Below are 24621 nucleotides of genomic sequence, written 5' to 3' on the forward strand. Positions count from 1 at the left end.
TTAGCTGATGGTTGACTTTTTTGTCAGGTATTCGGAATCCTGGGTTTATCCATGAAGTGGCATTACAGTTTTGATTGCTATACCCTATTCTTTTCATTATTTTATAACGGGTTAAAAAGTCGTTTTGGAACATCTTGTAAAAACCATGTTATTTTTTCAAAGTTTTTTTTTAAGGAAAAGAGGTGCCAATGTTGATTGTATGAACATCCGAGAATCATTTCCCGCTAAATTTTGAACGGCTTTCAGCTCAAAAAGTACACGGACCTTTCATATTTTTTCATTTTTTTTTATTTCTTGTTCCGTTTTAAAGCTTGTTATTTTGAAACAGAGCAGCCAACATCCTAAATGAACAAAGTGGATGTGGTTATGAATAAAATCAAATATGCCCCTTTGCTAAACGAGAAATAAAGAATGAATTCAGCAGAAACAGCCTATTTAAGATGCAGGCAACTCAATGTTAAGACGGCCAACTTATAACAAGTTTGCCATCAGCCAAAGATTTGTCTGTTTTGAATTTATTAAGATTTTCTCAATATCATTTGTGAACAAAAACATCTTTTTATATATTTTTTATTAAAATATATCCGAGACTGGTTCGTTGGTATTACTCGAACTGACGTCTCTTGCTGAGATAGTCCTGCAAAATATTTAAAAAAAAGAATGAATTAGACGAATGCATGATATTATTAAATGTAAAATTATACATAATGTGAAAAAAAATGAATAACTTAAAACTTGGTTTAATGTTACCTAGGTAACGAATAGTGAAATTACCACTTGTGTACAACTATGTTGATCAAAGTGAAGTTTATTTTCAACTTCATGCCTAAGAAAATACGTTTTTATTTTCCTGTTTTCTATTAGAGGGTCTGGATGGGGATTACAGAATAAAGGATAATGGGCAAAATAAAGAATAGATAAAAAATTAAAGAATTAAGAATTGAAGGAACCCCCCCCCCCCCCCTTTTATTTTTGCGTTGGTTGGTATCGCCATATTGTAAAAATTAAATTTTGTAGTGTAAAAGGGGCTTTTGGTATTTTCTCGACTGGTTTCGCATTGTGTCATGCCAGGACTTGAATATCGTAATATAGGTCCTATATAGGTTATGGGTTGATCATTGTTGAAGGCTATACGATGACCTGTTATCCATGTCCTTTGGTTCATGGTGGATAGTTAACCAATGATCATAGTAACGGCTATTGGTGTATCATTTATTTATATAGCTTTTTGTTAGAGTAGATCTTAAAAAGTACAAATATGCAGTTATAATTCTATCAGTCAAAATGTTGGAAAGTTTAAAAGGAAATTAGCAAATTATGACATTTGAAGATGGAAATTAAAGGAATTGTTATGGTGAAATTGTAACCATAGAAACCAAATGATGGACATGCGTTTTATTCTTATTTTTGCAAGTTATTTTTTTTTTTTTTGTGAGTTATCGCCAAATTAAAAAAAAACAATATAGAATCCAATTTATCAACTATCAGTGTTTCCACCATTGCATGATGCATACACAGAGTGGTTCTTAAATACATGCTATGAAATTCTTTTCATTTAAATTTGAAATACACATTTCAATTAAATCCATCGACTTACCTTAATTTTCTGAAGAATGTATCGTTTTTGGTAGTTAAATCTTTTGGGAGCCATGGTTGGAGCTTGCGTGGGAGCCATGGTTGGAGCTTGTGTGGGAGCCTTGGTTGGAGCTTGTGTGGGAGCCTTGGTTTTAGCTTGTGTGGGAGCCTTGGTTTTAGCTTGTGTGGGAGCCATGGTTGGCGCTTCTCTGCGAGCCATGGTTGGCGCTTCTGTGGGAGCCATGGTTGGCGCTTCTGTGGGAGCCATGGTTGGTGCTGCGATAAGAAAGTACACAATACAAATTAAGAACACCCCAGAAATAGACTGTTACTGGAATAGTTAACCAGTCAATCAGGAATTATGTATATACATAAATAGAACACAATAAACTAAGATGTATTAGCTACAAAACAATCATGCATATGCAAGACCCTGTTTATTTTCGTTTTCATTTATATACTTCACTCCTGATTGATTGGTTAACAGTCCCTCTAACCGTGTCCTAAACATGGTCTAGATGATACTTTTCATATATTTATCACCTATATTAAATACAATTACTTTTCATATATTTATCACCTATATTAAATACACTTACTTTTCATATATTTATCACCTATATTAAATACAATTACTTTTCATATATTTATCACCTATATTAAATACAATTACTTTTCATATATTTATCACCTATATTAAATACAATTTATGTACAAAGCAAATTACACTTATACGATATGATGTTCTCAAAAATTTGATTGAAAGGCTGCAAAAAAGCATTGATATATATATATATATATATATATATATCAAAATGGTCCAAAGAGAAATTTCAATGGGAACCACGACCTTCGGCAGAAAAACTGACAATCCTAGTCGATAAAATTGGGAGTCGAGCGTACCTACCACGTGCGAAATTCCAACTCACAACCACCTAGGTCCCTCAAAACTATATTGATATTTGTTACTTACTGTCAAAGATGTCCAAACTTCGAATCAATTTTTCAGCAAATTGCATTTTCTCTGAGGCTAAAATAAAATAACATTATCAGCATATACTTGGGCACTGCATGGAACATTTTTTTTAACAAGCAGTTAACCTTAATAAAAAAAAAAGAAATTCTCAAATCGTACATAAACAAATCTTAGATTCTTCATTTATAAATGTTTTGTTCACTTTCATACTGAATTTCATCCAAGAAATGTTAGGAAACATGAATTTTCAAAATGCATTTTAGAGAACATGCTTAAATTTGACATATCACAGGTCAACACATTTGTATAGAATGTTTTAAATATTCAGTCTTGTTTGAGCAACACTTAAGTCAAAATTGTCCTAGATTCGCATAAAAAATATTTTGATGGATTGATATTCACGTACTTATATGGATTCAGTGGACAATTTAAAAGTTCCAAAATCGATTAAACTTACATACAAACTTTCTGAAGAATGCAAGCATTTCACTGGTCGACCTGGCATCAAGGAAGGGCTTTAGTTCTGTTATAACTTTCATTGCAAACTTGTGAATTGTCCTTGTTAAAGTAATATGTAAACTATCCACAACTTTTGTCACAGACTGGCGTCCTTTTCCAACTTTGGGTACAATCTTCTTTAAAATTTTACTGAAGTGTTGGAACAGCTTGTTTTCTTCCCTGGAATTAACAAACAAAAAGAAAAAGCGTGTTAACCATTAAATATTTCCATCAAAACATTTCAAGTACAACATTTTTATTAATCTCCCCCTCCCCCAACAAAAAAAAAACCCAGACATAAACGAACAAAAACAAATGAAAACAAATGAACACAGGACAGACAAACACATTAATAATCCTATTGCATACATTTTTAAAAAAAAAGGCAGTATCTATGAAAGTAGTAGAACTTAAAAGCAGTGAATTAATCCTATTTGCCCCATACACGTTTTTTCTGAATATTCTTGAAACACGTTTTTTCGAAAGAATTTTAAAAATCAATAAGTTGAATTATTACACTTTTCAAGTGCATCGTATTTAATTCAGTAAAGATTTCTGTTTATAGAGTTCATGAGGTACAAGAGGGGCAACTTTTATTATAGAAAATTTAAGATTATTAAAGCGCTTAAACGCGTCTACCGGTACCGTCTATCGTGGATCTCGCATATGTATCTTAAACTTGAATACGATCTTTTTTTTAACTGAACTCGAAGTTGTCGGTCTACCACGACTACGTGTGTTCGGGAAACACGTTCAATTTCCAAATGATTTTGACCGATAAAAACCAACGTTTTCATAAAAAATAATAATAATCGCCAAAAGGTCAAGATTTGCACCAAAACAGCTTCAATTCTAATTTCATATACGAAATGTACCGTATTCTTATTTTTGGATGAAAACCGTAGATACTACACCTAAAAAGTGATTGAAATAAAGAACACGGTCATGTTAGTCTTATTCAATCACGTGATAACATCCGATATCCCTCTAATCATTCCCGTGATGCTTGCCATTATAAACTTAATCGGCAAGGGAACTTCCTCTTTATTCCCGTGATGCTTGCCATTATAAACTTAATCGGCAAGGGAACTTTTTTATTCCCGTGATGCTTGCCATTATAAATTTAATCGGCAAGGGAACTTCCTCTTTATTCCCGTGATGCTTGCCATTATAAACTTAATCGGCAAGGGAACTTCCTCTTTATTCCCGTGATGCTTGCCATTACAAACTTACTCTGGTAGGTTAACGTCACGCCACTCTTCGTCGTAGATATCAACGACACGACGAGGGTCTGTACATTCGAACACATCCGGGTATAGCTGGGTTGACCATTTAGCCAACTGGTGTTTAATCTGTTCTAAAGATGCTCCAGTCTCCACCTCACTTCTGATTTCTTTCCTTACAAATTCAAGGTAGCAGGCTACATCTGAAATAAAAGATATTTCTCTAGTTGCTTACATTGTACAAACGCCTGTTTGTCAGTGGTTGTCGTTTGTTGGTGTGGTTCATCAAGCGTTTCTCGTTTCTCGTTTTTTACATAGATAAGACCGTTGCTTTTCCTGTGAATTGTTTTACACTAGTCAATGTTATGCCCTTTATAGCTTGTTGTTCGGTGCGAGCCAAAGCTCCATGTTGAAGGCCGTACTTTGACCTATAATTGTTTACTTTCTATACATTGTGACTTGGATGGAGAGTTGTCTCATTGGCACTCATACCACATCTTATTTTTATCCATACTGCATTAAAAAAGAGTAATGGCAATAACCAGGCAGCAACAATGTTAACGGTGATACTGAAGACAGTCTTGACCTCTAGATGGCTCGTTGTTGCTTTCATTTTCTGTTAGTGTGAAATTGGATAACACTCAGGTAAAGAAAATAACTTCATTTTAGAATCGTATAAACCATTAAACTAAATAAATGTATATAGACCATACAAACCTAAACAAGATTAGTAATACATAGCGAGACTTTTACTATTTTCTGTTGTACCTACCGTGGAGTTCCTCCGTTTCCATATGATCAGCTACATCTCTACGTAAAACCTTTTTGAGCACCCAAAAAACTTACCATTGTCTGTTGTACCTACCGTGGAGTTCCTCCGTTTCCATATGATCAGCTACATCTCGACGTAAAACCTTTTTGAGCACCCAAAAAACTTTTCGTACAATTTTACCACGCCTTGAATTTGGGTCTTTCATATCATTTTTTCCACCTCTTGCCCTCCTTTCATCAACTGATGGGTTAGCATAGGATTTTGATGTTCCCATTTTATCAATTACTGACTGGATCTCTTTCCATGCTCCTGATATGAATTTAGACGTGGTATTCCTCAACATAGCTGAAATCAAAACTGGATTAATTTTCATGTTGTTGGTAAATCGTAGATTATTAACTTATCAAGTTACGCTGCTAACGTAAAATGTTAATTTTCGCCACGTCAAACTGACATATCGGAAAAAACAATTTTTCGACTGATTTTAATCATTAGCTTGAAAACGAGTATATTGACCCTTTATCACAATGACATTTGGTTTGATTATGTAAGAAGATTTTTTGTACCAATTGTTATGAAAAATCACCAATGGCACTTTTTTTTAATTAGATAAATATACATAAAAAAATGACGTTTTTTTTTCTAAAATCAAGAAAATTTGATAAAAATTATTTCTACAGAATTGTTATTAAGCAAAAATTCGCTTCTGTCTATCTTTTGAAACAAAAAAGTTAGACGTCTATCCAAAGGATATAGAAATGGCCAAGAAACCGAATTTTTTAGTATTTCTAAATTTCCAACCCCATGTATCTCTAAAAGAAACATACCAAAATTAATATATATTTTTATTAGACATTTGAATTTACTATGCGAAAAATAGCTTGTATGCAATTTGTAAAAAGGAACAGTGGGATCAACACTTTCGTATTCCCTTAACATTACACACGCTTTGAACGCACCAGCGGACAAATTATTCACACTCGGAGCCGATCAGTCTATGCTACTATATGCCACTTGCTGAGCAGACAAGTGAATGCTTGATCATGCCTTGAACGAATCATCGACCCCTCGAAATATAGGGTCGAGAAAGCTACCACCAAACCACCAATACGGTTCTCATAATTAAGGATAAGGTACAGTGCTGCCACCTACCAATCATCTTTTGTTAGGGGTTGGTGGGGGCATGTTTATTTTTATATTTAGTTCCTATTGAAAATTAGAAAAAAAAGGCTTCGATTTTTTTTCGTTTATACCTTATTGAACAAAAACAGTTTGTTTATGATTGTAATTGGAAAAAAATGTTAGCCGAAAAAAAATCCCATGCCCAACAAATGGTATAAATCAAAAAGTGTTCAATAGGTTTTTTTCTATATGTATGCTTAGGCCGAGTTGCAGAAAGAATAGAGGATTAACGATTAAAAAAAAACACTTCACCTGCTTTGCCTAAATCATTTGCCAAGCTTAAAATACCAGCAACCGTTTAATTTATTGAGCATCATGCAAAATGTTTACAGATCGGGATCAGGTTCTCGAGTGAAAACACTTAAAATGATTTTTATGAATATTTGAACTATTTGACTTTAATAAAGCCACATACATTCAAGAGAGCGAAAAAAGCTTCAGGAAAACTGCATAAAAAATGTGTAGAACTGTATCAAGTACTTAACCGTTATATTACGAACAGCAAGTTTTTTTTGCAGGTGGAAGGATTTCAATCTCGTCGTTATTAGCAGAGAATGCACAGAAATTAGTTGCGAGGCGCGCGATCTTGTAAACTTCTGTAAAATTATTTTATTTTCCATTATTTTGAGACATTGCATTGATTTATGTTAAGTATAATGATTATTAACGTACCGACAAAAGATGGTTGAATTTTATTACATTACTTTTAATTTTCTATACAAAATTGTATATAGCTTTCCAGTTGATAACAAAAGAGATTATAGAGAGAGATGTTGCGAGAAATTCTGAGATTCTAATCCTTCCACCTTAAAAACATATTTGCTAAAAGTTACTTACCGATCATCATTTGATTCAATTGGGTTCCTTTGCACTTATAACGCTCTGTAAGAAGAGACTTTGAAAAGTCCCGCATGAACTGTCTCAATGCTCTTTTTAGACCGATCTGGTCTTTCTTGGTCCAAAAGTCATCCAACAAAGGTTCATACACAGCAGCTTCATAACCATTTAATTCTGAAAAAGGGGAAGATGGGCAGCTACAGAGTAGGTAATTAGTCGAAAAGTTATATACTCCTAGTCAAAAGTCGTTAATATGTATAATTCACCTTATTTGTGTAATAGGTTGTTAAAAAAACATCTGAGGCTAATACAAAGTTCTTAAATCACAAGTTACCAGTTATAAGTATGACGAAGACAACAAGTCTTAACACGAGACTCATAACTGCTGTGCGAAATTGTGCTGTTAAATATAATACGCATTCTTGAAACACATATGGTAATTTTTCATTTGTTCTTCCAGGGTGTTAATGCACTCCTCTATAAAAGTAAGAGAAGTTAACCGAATAGGTTTTCAGTTAGAGCACTATCGAAACCGGTCGTTGACCATTTCTCATAGAAGTAGCAAAGAATGGGAGGAGACTAAACCAGTACTCCCAAGTTCCATCTCGGAAGTTGTTAATGCACTGTTTGGCTCCGCCTCCCTGAGACTAGTAAATAATGTAAGAATAAATCGAAATGTAGTAAAAATGACCATAAATTGTACTGTCATTTTGGTTTGAAACCTTTTTTTATCGTGTTGGAATAATATTCCAAAAACAATGTCGTCAGACAACAGAAGCGGTTTGGAACTTAAGTCATCTACTTCAACATATACGGCTTTCATTGAAACGGCAAGTGCCGACACCAAGGAAACATACGAAGTTTCGATTAACTTGTGCTTATATAAGGTAAGAAAATTAAGGAAAATCCATATTAAAAGAGTGCATAGGCCAATGTTTTAGAAATACGCATGTTAAGGTTTCCCTACCAAAACCTTTTTTTGAAATTCGTACCTAAAATGCCTACAGTTATTTTTTTATTGGTTTTGTAGGTCTCTGCCATATATACAAGGTAAACATGAGCAGAAGAAAGAATTTTAAACTACCTAGCCTATTCTCGTTGTACGAAAAACTTGGCCTAAATTCTTTGTTTGACCTTTTTACAAATAAAAGAAAAATGTGTCTGAGGACAGGAATACCCCCGGTAAAGCTTTGCAACAAAAACGGGACAGGGTGACGGACGGAAAGACGGAAGGATAGAAAGACGGACGGTCAAGGGAAACACTTAATGCCAAAGTCGACTAAGGCGAGGGCATAAAAAAGCTACTTTTGCTTACCTTTGCTATCCATGTTGGGAAATCTTCTAAAAACTGAAAGCAGTTTATAAAAAGCAGGTTTCATGCATTTATCTTTTTCTTCACTTGATCCAGATTCATCCTCACTAGATCCAGATTCACCACTTGGACTTGGGGTAGTTTTCCTACCATTTATTCTACGGAAAGATTTGTAAATACTTTGTGTAGGCGTAGACTTGGGTGTACTCTCGCTAGACATTTCCATATCTGGTTATGATAGAAATTTTTTTTTAAAAGAAACCTATAATTGTAATAGGAACCTTCCGCCGCAATTTTTAACAAAACTACTGTAAATTCAGAAATTATTGCGATGTTTTTATTATTGCGAAAAATGTGACAGGGTTATAATCGCAATAATTTAAACTCGCGTTTTGTATTTATTTATATGAATTAAATAGGATTTTTCTCAATATCGCAAAAATTAAAATCGCAATTTAGTCTAAAATAACAAAATCGCAATAATAAATGCACGCAATAATTTCTGAATTTACAGTAATTAGGCAATTTTGTTTTTAATATACTACAAATTATATATAGATTTACGAGATTGAACATCTAAGCCACTGTTTCCTTAATTAATCAGAGAAAATATAACAGTCAACTAAAAAAAATATCGACTGGATTGTTCAGGCACGTTTGTATTCCATCTTGTGAACTAGCACATTTCAGATCGCATAAGCCCGACAGGCAGTAATTAAGCAGAAGATTTTTTTTTCTCATTTCAGACATTATCATTTTATATCCGATCAAAAGACTGTCCGCAGGTGTTAAACATCAACACATCCGTGATCCAAAGCAGATTACATTTTTTGTTCAAGATGCCCAAATTAGTGTCCAAAATGCCCAAATTAGTGTTCTAGATGCCCAAATTAGTGTTCAAATTAGTTCCAAAAATGGTGTCCAAGATACCCAAATTGTGTCCCAAATTGTGATATATTGATACTTACTACCAAAAATATCCAAACTTCGAATCAATTTTTCAGCAAATTGTAGTTTATCCGAGGCTGAAATGAAATAAGAATGTGTTCAGCATTTACTTTAAGAAGTCAGTATTTACTCTACAGATGAGGGTAGGTAATCTACCAAATAGGGTTTACATTATTTCAAGAGGTATTTTTGTTCTAACAAGGAGTGTCACGAATATAAGTTTCCTGTAGGAAAACTGTAGGAATATAAGTTTCCTGTAGGAAAACTGTAGGAATATAAGTTTCCTGTAGGAAAACTGAAGGAATATATGTTTCCTGTAGGAAAACTGTAGGAATATATGTTTCCTGTAGGAAAACTGTAGGAATATATGTTTCCTGTAGGAAAACTGTAGGAATATATGTTACCTGTAGGAAAACTGAAGGAATATATGTTTCCTGTAGGAAAACTGTAGGAATATATGTTTCATGTAGGAAAACTATTTAACGTTCACTATGTGGTATTTATTGTTTTACAGGGACTTGTTCTTATGAAATTCATTATGCTTCCAAGTGAAGATTGCTCCAGTGTTAAATTTCTAAGTCATCAAAATCCTGTCCAATTCTTATTTAGGGAGCTACCATTTGATTTTTATGGGGGGCTAGGATGAAATTTGAAAAAAATAGGCAGGACAGGAGTTTTGAGTAAAAAAAAAGCAGGATGAGACACTTGCAAAAAAAAAAGTCAGGATGACAATTTAGGTAAAAAAAAGTCAGGATAAACTTTAAAAAAAAAGGTAGGACCGAATAGAGTGAAAAATAAAAAGGCAGGACAGAGATTACAACTAAAAAAAAAAATGCAGGACAACATTTTTCATCCTAGCCCCCCATAAAAATCAAATGGTAGCTCCCTTAAATATCTAAAAATGAAAACCCCAATTCTCGTGTTTATCATTTGTTTCATTCTACTATTTCCCAAAATGGAAAAGTCAAATATGATTTAAACAATCTATATTTCTTCTCCAGGAAGTAGAAAAGAACTTAATAAAATATTACATTATCTTCCTTGTACTAATTAATTTTTCATTTTGACATGAAGTATAATAATATCAAATGTTACACATTTAGAATAAGACAATAGTTTGAAATTGTGACGGGCAGAAATATATCAGGCAACAGAACGATCTGCATATTGTGAAAGTTTGCAAAATTCCGCAAATAAAAAAGAACAAAAAGAAGCTAATTGACTTAACACGGGAAATTGCAATAAGTCTGCACTTGGTCTTCGGTTTGATGAACTGTGTTTGAGCGTTTGATTTCGCTATTTTATAAAGTACTTTCCGTTCTGAATTTTCCTTTGGAGTTTTGGTATACTTTATTTTACTTTTCACTTAATATTGAGGATAAAAATGTCAAGTTTCCGCATACGGGAAGTTCTGCTTGACTGAATTAAATCACACGGTCCAACAAAACAAAAAGCTTCATCAGGACATGAAAATCAATAGCGCATATTCAGAAATTAAAAGAAACAACCATCGATCCGTCCTAATTTTTACCATAAAAAATTTACAATTACATTCAGTGTTTTCCTTTATTTCAATAAATAGGAACATATTTAAAACAAGTGTATTTAAGTTGCCAGCAAAAAAGTTTGAAATCCTAAAACATACTTACGTAAAAACTTCTGAAAGAATCCAACCATTTCATCTGCTGATTGTACATCATGGAATGGCTTTAATTCCTTAAAAACTCTCACTACAAACTTCTGAATTGTTCTTGATAAAACAATTTGTAATGGCTGGCGATATTTTGGTATAAATTTCTTCAAAGAGCGACTTACTAGTTGGAATAGTTCGTTTTTCTCTCTGAAATTATTAAAAGAAATAAAATTTTTTTTAGAAGACATGCGCGGTGTAAAGACGCAAGCACAATGGTCTCAAAACCCGGTTGTTGGGAGTGAAAACTGAATAAAAAATCCCTCAAAAAATTTTGGTGAATTATTTCCCTGATCCAGCCTAAACTGGAAGGTCTGTCGGAGAAAAGGGGGGGGGGGGAGGGGACAGATTTACTCATCATCTCGGTATACTGTACATCCGACTTCCTGTGTGCGAAAGCTGCATAGGAAAAGTTCAGATGCGAGAAAGAAATAGAAATAAATAAAGGATATTAATAATAAACAAGAATGTGTCCATAGTACACGGATGCCCCACTCGCACTATCATTTTCCATGTTCAGTGGACCGTAAAATTGGTGTCAAAACTCTAATTTGACATTAAAATTAGAAAGATTATATCATAGGGAATATGTTTACTAAGTTTCAAGTTGATTGGACTTAAACTTCATCAAAAACTACCTTGACCAAAAACTTTAACCTGAAGCGGGACAGACGGACGGACGGACGGACGGACGAACGGACGCACAAACTGAAAACATAATGCCGCTCTTCTATCGTAGGTGGGGCCTAAAAAACATTAGATTTTAATAAGACGTGTAAAAAGGTTCTAATTGCTAGTGATCACCCTATTAAATTTAGTTTAAACATTTTATTCGCATTTATACTAATCGACTAAGACACAATTTAAACACACTTCTGAGGTCTTGTCCATTTCACATTACTCTTTACTCCTTTTTTCATAGGGAGAAAAAAAAAGTAAAAATAATTTCACTAAAAGAAAAAGGTCTCTCCCACTTTCCTATTTCAATGATGCAGGTCCCTTTATACTTACTCTGGGAGATTAATCATCTTCCAATTTTCCTCATAGATCTCGACGACACTAAGAGGGTATGTACATTGAAACACTTCCGGGAAATCTTTGGTTGACCAATCAGATAACTGCTGTTTAATCTGTTGTAATGTTGTATCGTCAGCCTCGGCCTCCTTTTTTATGTTTTCTCTAACAAATCTAAGATAGCAGGCGACATCTGAAATAAAAAAGATGGTGCATGCAATGTCGTGCTAAGTATACCCCTACTTTTCATTTTTTGACACTGACGAAATTCCATGCTCAGCGAGTGTAATAAAAAATCAAGGTAATGCCAAACAAGAAGTGACTGCCCTACTACTTTGAAAAATGCTCACAGTAAACCTCACCATCATCAAGTTCCAGAACAAATATCAATTCAGAATACAGAAGCAAGAGAAATTTGACGAAAATGCAGTTGATATGAAAATTCAAGTATCGTCACTGACAGGTATAGCCAATTTCAATGCACCAGGTGTGCTTTACTACAATTAAAGTCTCTTCAGTGATGCTCGAAGCCAAAATATTAAAAGTCATAAATCATAAATATCAATGTTTAGGAGTCGATCAAACCTAAAAAGGTATAAAAATATAGCCGAATCTAGACAAGGAATCCGAACTTTACACGAGGGAGGTATATTCTTTTATCTAAAATAATTTATTCATAGCGTCAAATTTTAATCAAACAATATCTCAGACTGTATAATCATGCCAATACGCCAGTACTTAGCTGGTGATGACGTCGGGGACTTGCAGTCCATGCACCAGTAGAGGTATTGAATCAGTGGTAGTTAACATCAACGATATCAATTTTACTGCAGCAAATGCGCGTTACGACAATTTTAAAAGTCTCTTCAGTGATGTTTGAAGTAATCTGCTCTGCAGAGCATATGAAGCAAATGACAAGAGGTACCTTGTCATTTTATACATTGTATTTTCAGTCAAATATAACAAATAAATAAACAGTCAGACCAAATTTGTTTAACTATCGCCTAATGGTATGAATAGAAGGGATTACTTGGCATTTCTTAACAGATTAGGGCTAGAGTTATTTCAAGAACCGACGTACTGTATAGAAAAGGTTACAATCAAAGCATTAATAAAATTGAGAATGGAAATGGGGAATGTGTCAAAGAGACAACAACCCGACCACAGAACAGACAACAGCAGAAGGCCACCAACAGGTCTTCAATGCAGCGAGAAATTCCCGCACCCGGAGGCGTCCTTCAGCTGGCCCCTAAACAAATATATATACTAGTTCAGTGATAATGAACGCCACACTAAACTCCAAATTGTACACAAGAAACTAAAATTAAAAATACAAGACTAACAAAGGCTAGAGGCTCATTAAGTTTATTTACCCATTTGATGTCTTTTATGTATTTTGTTTTTTTAAGGAATACATTGAACATACATTAAGATAGTTTGGCTAATATAAGAAATATGTTGGGAGTGGTGTATGGCATTGGAATTTAAAAAAGACATCACGAACCGTAATTGTGAATGGACAACCTAAATGAGGCCCCTCATGGGGGTGTCCAAGTAATCGCATAATCACAAATTTTTTGCCAATATAATCACATAATCATTAAATATTTTTTAAACAAGATAATCAAATAATCAAAAATATAGTTCTAGATTATCAAATAATCAAATAATCATGAAATATTTGGTCTGGTAATCAAATAATCACTATAAAAACGGCAAAGTAATCACATAATCAAAAATTCCATTAGGGGGCTTCTAAATTGAACACTAACACTTGTATGCAGATCAGATAAGATTGTTTTAGTACGTACCACCAAGTTCCCGAGTCTCAAGATGATTGATTGAATTCTTATATAATACATCTCTGAGCACATTAAAAGCTTTTCCAACAATTTCTCTATCATTTGTTCTGGTTTTTTTCATATCAGATCGATCTTTGTTTGAATATTGTGCAGCATTTGATTTTGGCTTTATCTGATCAACTGCAGACTGAATACTTTTCTTTCCTTCTGACATGAGGCGGTTACTTCTATTCTTCAAAATAGCTATATCAAAAGTGAAATTAATTATACATTTGGTACAAAAGATCACAAGATCATAAACACAGTAATTGAAACTTTAAAAACTTATTATTACAAAATCTACAATAATGACACTATATAAGATCTACAAATATGCAAACATAATTGCTTGCAATGAGGTCAAAACACAAATATTAAAAATGGCATTATTTTTACCACGTGACCGATTCAGGCTCTTTTGATTATAAATAAACTCATCATAGATGCCAGGATTGAAATTTTATATTTACGCCAGACGCGCGTTTCGTCTACAAAAGACTCATCAGTGACGCTTGAATAAAAAAAAAAATGTTAAAAAGGTCAAATAAATTACGAAGTTGAAGGGCATTGAGGACCAAAAATTACTAAAAGTTTTGCCAAATACAGCTAAGTTAATCTATTCCTGAGGTAGAAAAGCCTTAGTTTTCCAAAAATTCAAAGTTTTGTTAACAGTTAATTTATAATTATGAACATATTAATGATAACTCAAATCAACACAGAAGTGAGCACGTTATCAAAATCATCACCCCCTCACACACACAATACAATTTTTTTTTTCTTAAAACAAGTAGGTAAGATTGTGGTCCCTGTAAATACAAAGCAATGTACCGAAATGTAGCTCTTAACGATTGCGTTCATGAGGGCGTGGATGAGGGTTTACAGAGAATAATGGACAAAAAATATAAAGAATAGAGAAAAATCTACAAAAGAAATAGAGAAAGAGAATGAGGTGCTAAATTATAAAGAATAGAAAATGGTAAAAAAAATATTAAAAAATGGAGAAAAATGGTATAAAAAAATGAATACAAAAATGAAGGACCCCCATCCAGACCCTCAATGCAATTTGTGTAATATCTACTTACAGATTAATATTTGATTCAATTGTGTTCCTTTACACCGGTAACGCTCTACAAAAAGTGACCTGGAAAAGTCCTTCATGAAAATATCCAGGGCTTGATCTAGACCAACCTTATCTTTGGTGTTCCAAAATTGATCTAAGAAAGGTTCATACACAACAGCTTCATAACCATTCATTTCTGAAAAATAACACGAATTTGGTTTTACAATAATCTTTAGATTGCAACAAGTTAAAACTAATATTTAATTTAAATTCAATTAGGTTTGATTGGGTTTTCTGCTAAAAACTTAAAATGAATTTTTGCATGCAGTTACATCCTTCTAAAATTCAAACTGACCACACGAATGATACACGCACGGACGATACACGTATGGAGAAATACAGAGTATGCAATATTTAGTTTTACCCATCTAGTTATCGGAATAACGACCCACTTTCAAGAACGCCTGCACAAAGTGACTGAAAAATACATAAAAAGTTATCACAAGGTCTCCGATAATACGGCAAATGCCTACATCATTTTTAAAAAGTATTGATAAACGAGTATTAAAATGTGATCTGTACTTCAGAGTTATAGGTAGATTCTTAATTATCGTATACTAGTTAGTATATTACTCGTGAATGATTATAAATAAGATGTGGTATGAGTGCCAATGAGGCAACTCTCCATCCAAGTCACAATGTGTAAAAAGTTAACAATTATATGTCAAAGTACGGCCTTCAACACGGAGCCTTGGCTCGCACCGAACAGCAAGCTATAAAAGGCCCAAAATGACTAGTGTAAAACAATTGAAACAGGAAAACCAACGGTCTAATCTATATAAAAAATGAGAAACGAGAAACACCTATGAAACACGCCAACAAACGACAACCACCTAACAACAAGCTCCTGGCTGAGGTTGGAAATTGTGGACAGAGTAAACCATCTTTAAAGTTTTCTTAAACAAAAAAAGAAAAAAAAAAAAAAAAGGGGTTTACCTACCTGCCCTGTTTTTGTTGTCAGAAAAATACCTATACTCAGATTTATATTGGTTCTTGTTGGAGCAAATCTCGATACTGTCTCAATCTCCCTCATATACCCGAGGTAAAACAAAATGAGCAAATTAAAAGAACTCGAATTTGCATGCCTATTTTCTAAATGTGAAAGACCTAAACGTTTGCTTACCTCTGCTATCCGTGTTGGGAAATCTTCTAAACACTGAAAGCAGTTTATAAAATTCAGGTTTCATGCATTTATTTTTGTCTTCTCCAGATTCATCCTCACTGGAACCCGATTCACCACTTGAACTTGGGGTAAATGGTTTACCACTTTTTCTACGGAAAAAATTGTAAATACTTGGGGTAGGCGAAGATATGGGTGTACTTTCGCTAGACATTTCGATACTTGGTTCGGGTGTATTTTCGTCCGATATTTCACCACTTAGTCCGGGTGTATTTTCGTCCGATATTTCACCACTTAGATCGGGTGTATTTTCGTAAGATATTTCACCACTTAGATCGGGAGTATTTTCGTCAGATATTTCACCACTTAGTCCGGGTGTATTTTCGTCCGATATTTCACCACTTAGATCGGGTGTATTTTCGTAAGATATTTCACCACTTAGATCGGGAGTATTTTCGTCAGATATTTCACCACTCGGTCCAAAGTTACTCTGTCCAGATGTCTGTTCACTCTGTCCAGTGACCGATATTTCACCATCCAGTCCCATCATGTCACGTCCTGCTAAAACAAAAACAAAACAAAATGGTACATACGAGAGTCTGGATGGGGTTTACAAAATAATGATAAAGTGCATATAAAGGGCAAAAAATAAATAAATAAGAGAAAAAAATGCAAAACAAATATAAAAAATGGAGAATAATGGGGTGCTAAACTAAAAAAGAATGTCAATTGATGGAGTAGAGAAATATAGATTTCACCACTGCATCAAGTGTGTTACGATATTTCTCCACTCGAGACAGTTAAATTCTAATATTTAAAGCGAGAGGCTTGCCGAGCTTTTTAAATAATTAAAATTTAACTTGAGAGTGGAGAAATATCGTAATACACGAGTTATAGTGGTGGAATCCGTTTCTCTAATGATTTTTTTCTTACTTTTCAAAGATTTGCAGAAAGTTGTGTTCTTTATATGTGACGTCATCAGGCATGGTCGCCTTTTTTCATGACGTCATAATAGGAAATTCAGAAGAAACCAAGAAAATTTGACGTCATAATTAAACTTCGACCAATAATTTGCCGAGAATAGATATTTCACGCGTGAGGAGAAATATTTTTTCTCACCGATCAAGAAATGTGAAAATAGCGCAAAAATTAGAGAAAAATGGTCTGAAAATAACAAATGAAGGATTCCCAGACCAGGATATATTTCGAATTTTTGTAAAGCTACAAATGTTTGTTTATTAATATTATGTTCTATTGTATGACTCATAAATGCAAAAAAAGTCAGCACTATTTATGTGTGACGGGATTGCTACCCTTGAGTAGTAAATATTTAGTCAGCCGAAAGCAGTGGAGGTACATTTTTTTTGTAGGGAAGTACTTCTATAGCTCAGTCGTGTAGAGAGTTGAATTGTAACACAGACAGGGTTCGAGTCCTGTAAAAGACCATGTGATTTTCTTAATAGATTCATGCTCTCCGGCTACGCATGGAATAAATGATTCTATAAATTGTCAACCGAATAAAGCAGACAATTTGCTATTTTTTTCTTTTTCTCCGGAACTTTGTGTAAATAGGAACGAAGTTCTTCTGCCAATTTCATTTCGATTTGTTCCGTCATACTATACTTTATACTCTAGGCCACATTTCACAAGAGCAATGTCAAAATAAGGAGATACTGTATGATGGACTAAAACAAGTTTGTGCCTCCGGGTGCGGGAATTTCCCGCTGCATTGAAGACCTGTTGGTGACCTTCAGCTGTTGTCTGTTCTATGGTCGGGTTGTTGTCTCTTTGACACATTCCCCATTTCCATTCTCAATTTTATTGTGACTGGAAACACGTTTGTGAGCGCTTCATAGTGGTATTATTGATATGACCATAACTTCATAGTGGTATTATTGATATGACCATAACTTCATAGTCGTATTATTGATATGACCATAACTTCATAGTCGTATTATTGATATGACCATAACTTCATAGTGGTATTATTGATATGACCATAGCTTCATAGTGGTATTATTGATATGACCATAGCTTCATAGTGGTATTATTGATATGACCAGAACTTCATAGTGGTATTATTGATATGACCAGAACTTCATAGTGGTATTATTGATATGACCAGAACTTCATAGTGGTATTATTGATATGACCATAGCTTCATAGTGGTATTATTGATATGACCAGAACTTCATAGTGGTATTATTGATATGACCATAACTTCATAGTGGTATTATTGATATGACCAGAACTTCATAGTGGTATTATTGATATGACCAGAACTTCATAGTGGTATTATTGATATGACCAGAACTTCATAGTGGTATTATTGATATGACCAGAACTTCATAGTGGTATTATTGATATGACCAGAACTTCATAGTGGTATTATTGATATGACCAGAACTTCATAGTGGTATTATTGATATGACCATAACTTCATAGCGGTATTATTGATATGACCAGAACTTCATAGTGGTATTATTGATATGACCATAACTTCATAGGGGTATTATTGATATGACCATAACTTCATAGTGGTATTATTGATATGACCATAACTTCATAGTGGTATTATTGATATGACCATAACTTCAAAGCGGTATTATTGATATGACCATAACTTCATAGTGGTATTATTGATATGACCATAACTTCATAGTGGTATTATTGATATGACCATAACTTCATAGGGGTATTATTGATATGACCATAACTTCATAGTGGTATTATTGATATGACCATAACTTCATAGTGGTATTATTGATATGACCATAACTTCAAAGCGGTATTATTGATATGACCATAACTTCATAGTGGTATTATTGATATGACCATAACTTCATAGTGAAATATCTTGACCGCAAAATGACGAACGCACATACTGTACTTTCGTAGGCCGAGTATAAAAAAATCAGTTGGAAGACATGATTGTTTTGAACAGAGTTGGTCTTGCACATTATCGATTTAAAGCCGATACCAGCAGGCCACCCTTAAACAATTCTTTGTTTGATGTTGCCTACCCATGCTTTGTAGGGTTTGGTAGGTAGAGATTTTTTTTTGCCAAAAACATAAGTTACATGTTTCAGACAAGAAAACGACATAAAGCAGGAAAAAAGTTAAAAAAACAAAAAAACAAAAAAAACAAATTGAACCGATTTGTCTCATAGAATTTTTCGGGCAGGTTGCCTTTTTAGGGATAAATTATCGTTCATGATGGCGAAACCGGTTTGTTGGTTTCTTTTTTTTTTTTTTTTTTTGCTTAAAGATAAATTTTCCAACCTAACAAGAAAGCAAAATATAAACATTATTATATTAACATTCATATAGTTTGACGCCAATTGTTTTCAAGTGAAGATTTGGGAATACTTATCACCAAAGTTCAATTTTCCCTTTAAAATATTCAAATTCTATTTTAAAAAAAAATCTTTTTAAAAGTACATTTGTGCATTTTTTTAATCTCAAAAAAAGAAAAAAAAGAAACAAACTACCAGCAGTCAGACGAAAACAAAATGTTGCAAGCTGAATTCCTTTTTCCATGGTAAAAGGCAGTAGAAGTAAGCAGGGTCGACAACTCGCCATTTCATAATCTAAAGGATTGTGGCTAATTTCATTGTTGGTACCCCAAAATGAAAATTACGTCACGTCATTGGTTGAATTCTCATTGTATAGGACGTTGTAAGCAAATAACAAGTGTTGATGTACGCTTGTAAAATAATTATCCACAATTCATAAGACTTTGAAACGACGAATTAACATATTGAAAGTGATTGAGGCAATTTTGGCAAATTCAAAAATATTTTCATGCAAGTTTGCCCATTCTCTCTTCTTTACATTTCAACATCCCCATTCTTCCCCATTCTATGAATTTTAACCCCCCCCCCCCCCCCCCCCCCATTATTCCCAATTCTTTTTTTATATATTCGGTATACCTTTACCAGATGATCTGAAGTGTCACGTGACGGTATTTGCAAAATTGTGGACAATTATATCTCTCAACGATTCACAACTTACCGTATGTACGGCGATATTCACTATTTTGTCCACCACCGTTTCCTGGATATGGAGATTTCATCGATTTAGTTTCGAATTCCTCCGATTCGAACTGTGGCAATTCCCCACCGATTGGCGTTGGATTTTCACCACGTGACCTTCGATATCCATTAAATCCAAGAGCTGAAATTTTAAATCTTTTAGTTTATATATTTTTATTCATTTACATAGAAGTGTTATCAGCAAAAAGTTCAGATTTTGGCAATTAAACCAGAAAAAGACGAGATAGTACAGCGATTCATATTGCCATACGAAAGCAGTGATAAGGTATCAAGTTGATGACAGAAAAATTGAGATTTCATTCCAAATCCAGCTTAAGTGTTATTGCATCAGGAATATTTGAGACCGCGACTCTTTTCCTGTTTTTTTTTCAAAACTAATAGCTCTTTTCAGAACAAGAGAAAAGATAAATATTTTTAACTTCTATGTAAATCAGATGTAATTCTCCAATATCTTCGAGACTGACGCCCCTCAGATATGAGAGTATTTCATCTAATACTTGTATACAGTTAAAACAGACGATCGTCTTACTTATAAATCAATATTTTCATATCGATAAAACGGAAATGTTTACCTTAACAGCAATAATTTTAAACAAATATTCAATAGACATATTTGATTAAATCGCAAATATAATTTTTTTAAAAATGAAGTTTTCGCTGTTCTTTATGTATATTCTAATAGAAATAGTATATAGACCTTTTTCACAATATTTTATTTATTATATCGCTGGAATCATAAATTTGGAAAATATGAACTTTCCGATATTCAAATGCAGGTCAACAAGTTCTAAATGCATACAAAATGTCATCAAAATCCGAAATATTTTCCCAAGGACGATTATACAACAGACCGCAATCGGCAATCCTCGGGTGAATCCGCTACTCTTCCTTCAAGATATAGGAACGGAATCGGCCGAGTTTAGACGAGTGTGCAGACAGCTGTTGCTGAACGATCGGATTAACGAATACTAACCTTGCAATGGTATTTTTAAACACGTAGTATTCATAGTTTGACGAGTACTGTGAAGGCATTGATCTTTTTACGACTGTTTTAACATTGCTTAATTTGTAAAAGTTGACCAAATTGAAGGCGGATAGAGCGCAACAGATTAATTTCGCTAAAGTACGGTTATTATTGATGGTTCCAGTTGGAGTACAATAAGCATTTTAGCTCACAATTACATGGCATGTATCACTGTATCATCACCACCGGATATAGGTACTCTTGGCCTGGTTCTCTATTCATTTTCTAAGAAAAACTACATTACTGTACATATACATGTATCAACATAGGTACCCAGGTATACGCTGTTATTTGTACAGTAATGTTTTTCTTAGACAATGAAGATAACCAGGCCAAGGGTACCTATATCCGGTGGTGATGATACAGTGTGTATGTACCACGAGAATCTGTTAGTTTGATTGGCTTACAATGGCGTGTCATTCAAAATTAATCTTCATATCAAAATGAAATGATACATTAGTGACGACACGTGCTTCCACAAAAAGTGTACAGGTAAAAAGAAAAACTTGATAAAACTTTTTTTCATGGTCTTAGCATAAAAATGTAATTATAAGTAATTTGATAGGGTTTTAAAACTTTAAAGTGTTGATCGTACACACATTTTTAGAATGAAGCGCTTCCGCACATCATACAAAATGTGCTTCGGTCAACACTTTTACACTCCAATAAAATTACAAAATGAAGCATTCATTTCTTAAGTAAATTCGTCTTTATGTTATCAATCAAAAACTCAATTTTTTTTATCGAATTGGTAAACATTTAAAGAACTTAATGTGCCATTTTGTATAAAATAAGATATTTTATCAGTATAAAATCCAAACAGATAGCCTCGTATGAATAATAATGATTGATTGGTTGGTGTTAAACACCACTTTCAGCACTATTGTGCTATTTTTTGGCGGTCAGTTTTTATTGGTAGAGGAAACCTGAGTGCCTGGAGAAAACTACCGACTGCGGTAGGATAACTAACAATTAGTCAAAATAGATATGAGTCGAGCGCACCTGGCACGTGCGGGATACGAACTCACAACCTCAGTATTGACAGTCTAGTGGTACGGTAGTTTCGACTACTTAGACCACTCGGCCACCGAGACCCCAGGATGACTAAAAAAATACAAATAATAAATACAAATAATAAAAACAAATAATAATAAAATACAAACATGCAACATGTAGCATTGACAAAAGATCCAAAGTTTTTCCTTTTTTTAATTTTGGTGATCAAAAACTTCAAAACCAGCAACCACTCTCCAAGAACTATATTAAGCATTACGGAAACTTGACTATCACTATCCTCTATTATAGCTTTCAATGTCAACTATTACTATATTTCAAGTATGGGAAAACTGAGATTTGTTTTCTACTTTGTCCTTAATATAAGGTATATTTCTTTCATTATGTGGACTTATTGTGCAAAGTTCACATATTGACACAAACTAGGTTCCAGAGGCGGATTTAGAGGGAACAGGGACCCAGGCCATTCTTATGGAGCTACATTTATGGTAAATGCATAGACTTTTAACATGTTAACCTCCTAACGTTGACTAGTTAATTCCTCTTTTCATAACTGATCATAACTCCACATGTGTACGGACGGGGAGACGTTTATATGTGAAAAGCGTATTCTAACAAGATAAAAATTGAAACTTATTTCACTTACCTCCCACGCAACATAGAACGAATATAACTCCACCCAACTTCATCCTGGACAGTCTCTGTTAAGAAATATAACGTTATTGTCTTATATAGTATCCCATCGAATGTCATGCACGAAATTTACATTTAATGTTTGGCGCGTTAATCTGTGGAGGAGTTTAACAGGTTTATTAGATACAAAAAAGGTTGATAGAATTATAATTTAATTACATTTTTGCTGAATTTATTTCAAAACACTGATGCTTGTCGAAGTTTCTGTAATATTTTCAATTATTTTTTTAAAAGGTGAGTAAATATAATTAAATAAAGATATCCCAATTTGTACCTCAAAATGACGCATATCAAATTTTTGATTTCAATCCACATTAAATAAAGACAATTCGGAACTAGTAAAGTTTCTTTTTCATTGAAAAAAAAAACAAAATCGTTTTTCACCCATGTCTTATCTTACACATATGAAGACAAAAGATCATAGTAATATGATGACTAGAAGATATTAAAAGTAAATGTAAAAACAAAATCGTGATTAAACAAACAAATAAACTAAATCTTTGTTTTATGCTGCATCAGCACAAAAGGCTATATCGCTACGAGTAAAAAAACACCAAATAAGATAAAAACAAAGCATAAAAAACTAAAAAACAAACAAACAAAAACAAACAAACGAAAAACTATCAAACACTTAACCGAGGGTTTGGATATGGGTCCTTCAATCTGTATTCTTTATATTTTTTGCCCATTATTCTCTATTCTTTATATTTTTTGCCCATTATTCGCTATTCTTTATATTTTTTGTACATAATTCTCTATTCTTTATATTTTTTTGTACATAATTCTCTATTCTTTATATTTTTTGCCAATTATTCTCTATTCTTTATATTTTTTGCCCATTATTCTCTATTCTTTATATTTTTTACCCATTATTCGCTATTCTTTATATTTTTTTGCCCATTATTCTCTATTCTTTATGTTTTTTGTCCATTATTCTCTATTCTTTATATTTTTTGCCCATAATTCTCTATTCTTTATGTTTTTGGTCCATTTTTCTATATTCTTTATATTTTTAGCCCATTATTCTCTATTCCGTAAACCCCCATCCAAACCCTCATAACCGAATAAAAAAATATAACAGAACAAATGCAGTAAAAAAAGACCAACCTTTCGGTTAATATCTTCATATAACACTTGTTTCGGTTTAATATCTTTACATCTAAGACGACATGCAGTATATAAGAAAAGAAAAATACAATACAAATGTAAAAAGAAAAGCTTTGACGAAAGAATTCGAACAGCAAAACTGAGACCACATTTACACGCCAGCTTAAGATATACCCCACGACACTTACCAAGGAGGAAACCCTGGATAATCATAGGTCTGTTGTATGTTCCTTTGGAATTTCAACCAAAGATGAAGAATTGGATCTTCCTTCACTGTATTGGATACTTTAACTACATAAGTTTCCTTACAAACAACGGTATATTGCTGGGTCTTCCAAGTGCTCCACGAAACCTCTTTCTAAATTAATAACATCAACCTTATCAGCAATCAAAGCCGGGTTTCAAAGTTCCTGTGAAACTACATATTCTAGAGGTGGCGTGAATCAGATGTGGATACTAAAAAATTCCAAAGAACTTTTAGAGTACATACAATCTAAGACTCTTTTATCTTGCAATAGTATTAAAACATTTGACTTTTCTACACTTTACACAAGTATTCCCCATTCCAAACTAAAAGACAAATTGAAACAGTTGGTCATGCTTTGTTTCAGAAAAAAGAA

The 24621-nt window shown here is 33.4% G+C and overlaps 1 protein-coding gene across 2 annotated transcripts; it reads right to left on the bottom strand.

Moving 5' to 3' along the window:
• Positions 1-554: 554 nt before the first annotated feature.
• On the bottom strand, positions 555-22949 carry LOC127718492 (uncharacterized). 2 transcript variants are annotated; one of them, XM_052224535.1, is made up of 16 exons: positions 22848-22949; positions 20123-20284; positions 16112-16666; positions 14951-15124; positions 13839-14072; positions 12025-12220; positions 10973-11163; positions 9344-9400; positions 8379-8603; positions 7064-7237; positions 5138-5389; positions 4283-4475; positions 3009-3229; positions 2549-2605; positions 1598-1851; positions 555-637 (listed from the first exon to the last, which is right to left on the bottom strand). In XM_052224535.1, the coding sequence occupies exons 1-16, from the start codon at positions 22888-22890 to the stop codon at positions 605-607; spliced, it is 3021 nt and encodes a 1006-aa protein (XP_052080495.1). In that variant the 5' UTR covers positions 22891-22949; the 3' UTR covers positions 555-604. The 2 variants fall into 2 exon arrangements, with proteins under 2 accessions (XP_052080495.1, XP_052080494.1); XM_052224534.1 differs by having other exon boundaries at positions 16112-16669.
• Between the last annotated feature and the right edge of the window lie 1672 nt (positions 22950-24621).

Source organism: Mytilus californianus, unplaced genomic scaffold, assembly GCF_021869535.1.
Source record: "Mytilus californianus isolate M0D057914Y unplaced genomic scaffold, xbMytCali1.0.p SCAF_10, whole genome shotgun sequence".
NCBI classification, from domain to species: Eukaryota; Metazoa; Mollusca; class Bivalvia; order Mytilida; family Mytilidae; genus Mytilus; species Mytilus californianus.

Excerpts from the sequence above, each read along its gene's own strand:
- LOC127718492 (XM_052224534.1), bottom strand. The coding sequence starts at position 22,890 with ATGAAGTTGGGTGGAGTTATATTCGTTCTATGTTGCGTGGGAG. Across the intron at positions 16,670-20,122 it reads TGAATATCGCCGTACATACG|CAGGACGTGACATGATGGGA; the intron begins GTAAGTTGTGAA and ends TTTTTGTTTTAG. Across the intron at positions 4,476-5,137 it reads GGAAACGGAGGAACTCCACG|ATGTAGCCTGCTACCTTGAA; the intron begins GTAGGTACAACA and ends CTTTTATTTCAG.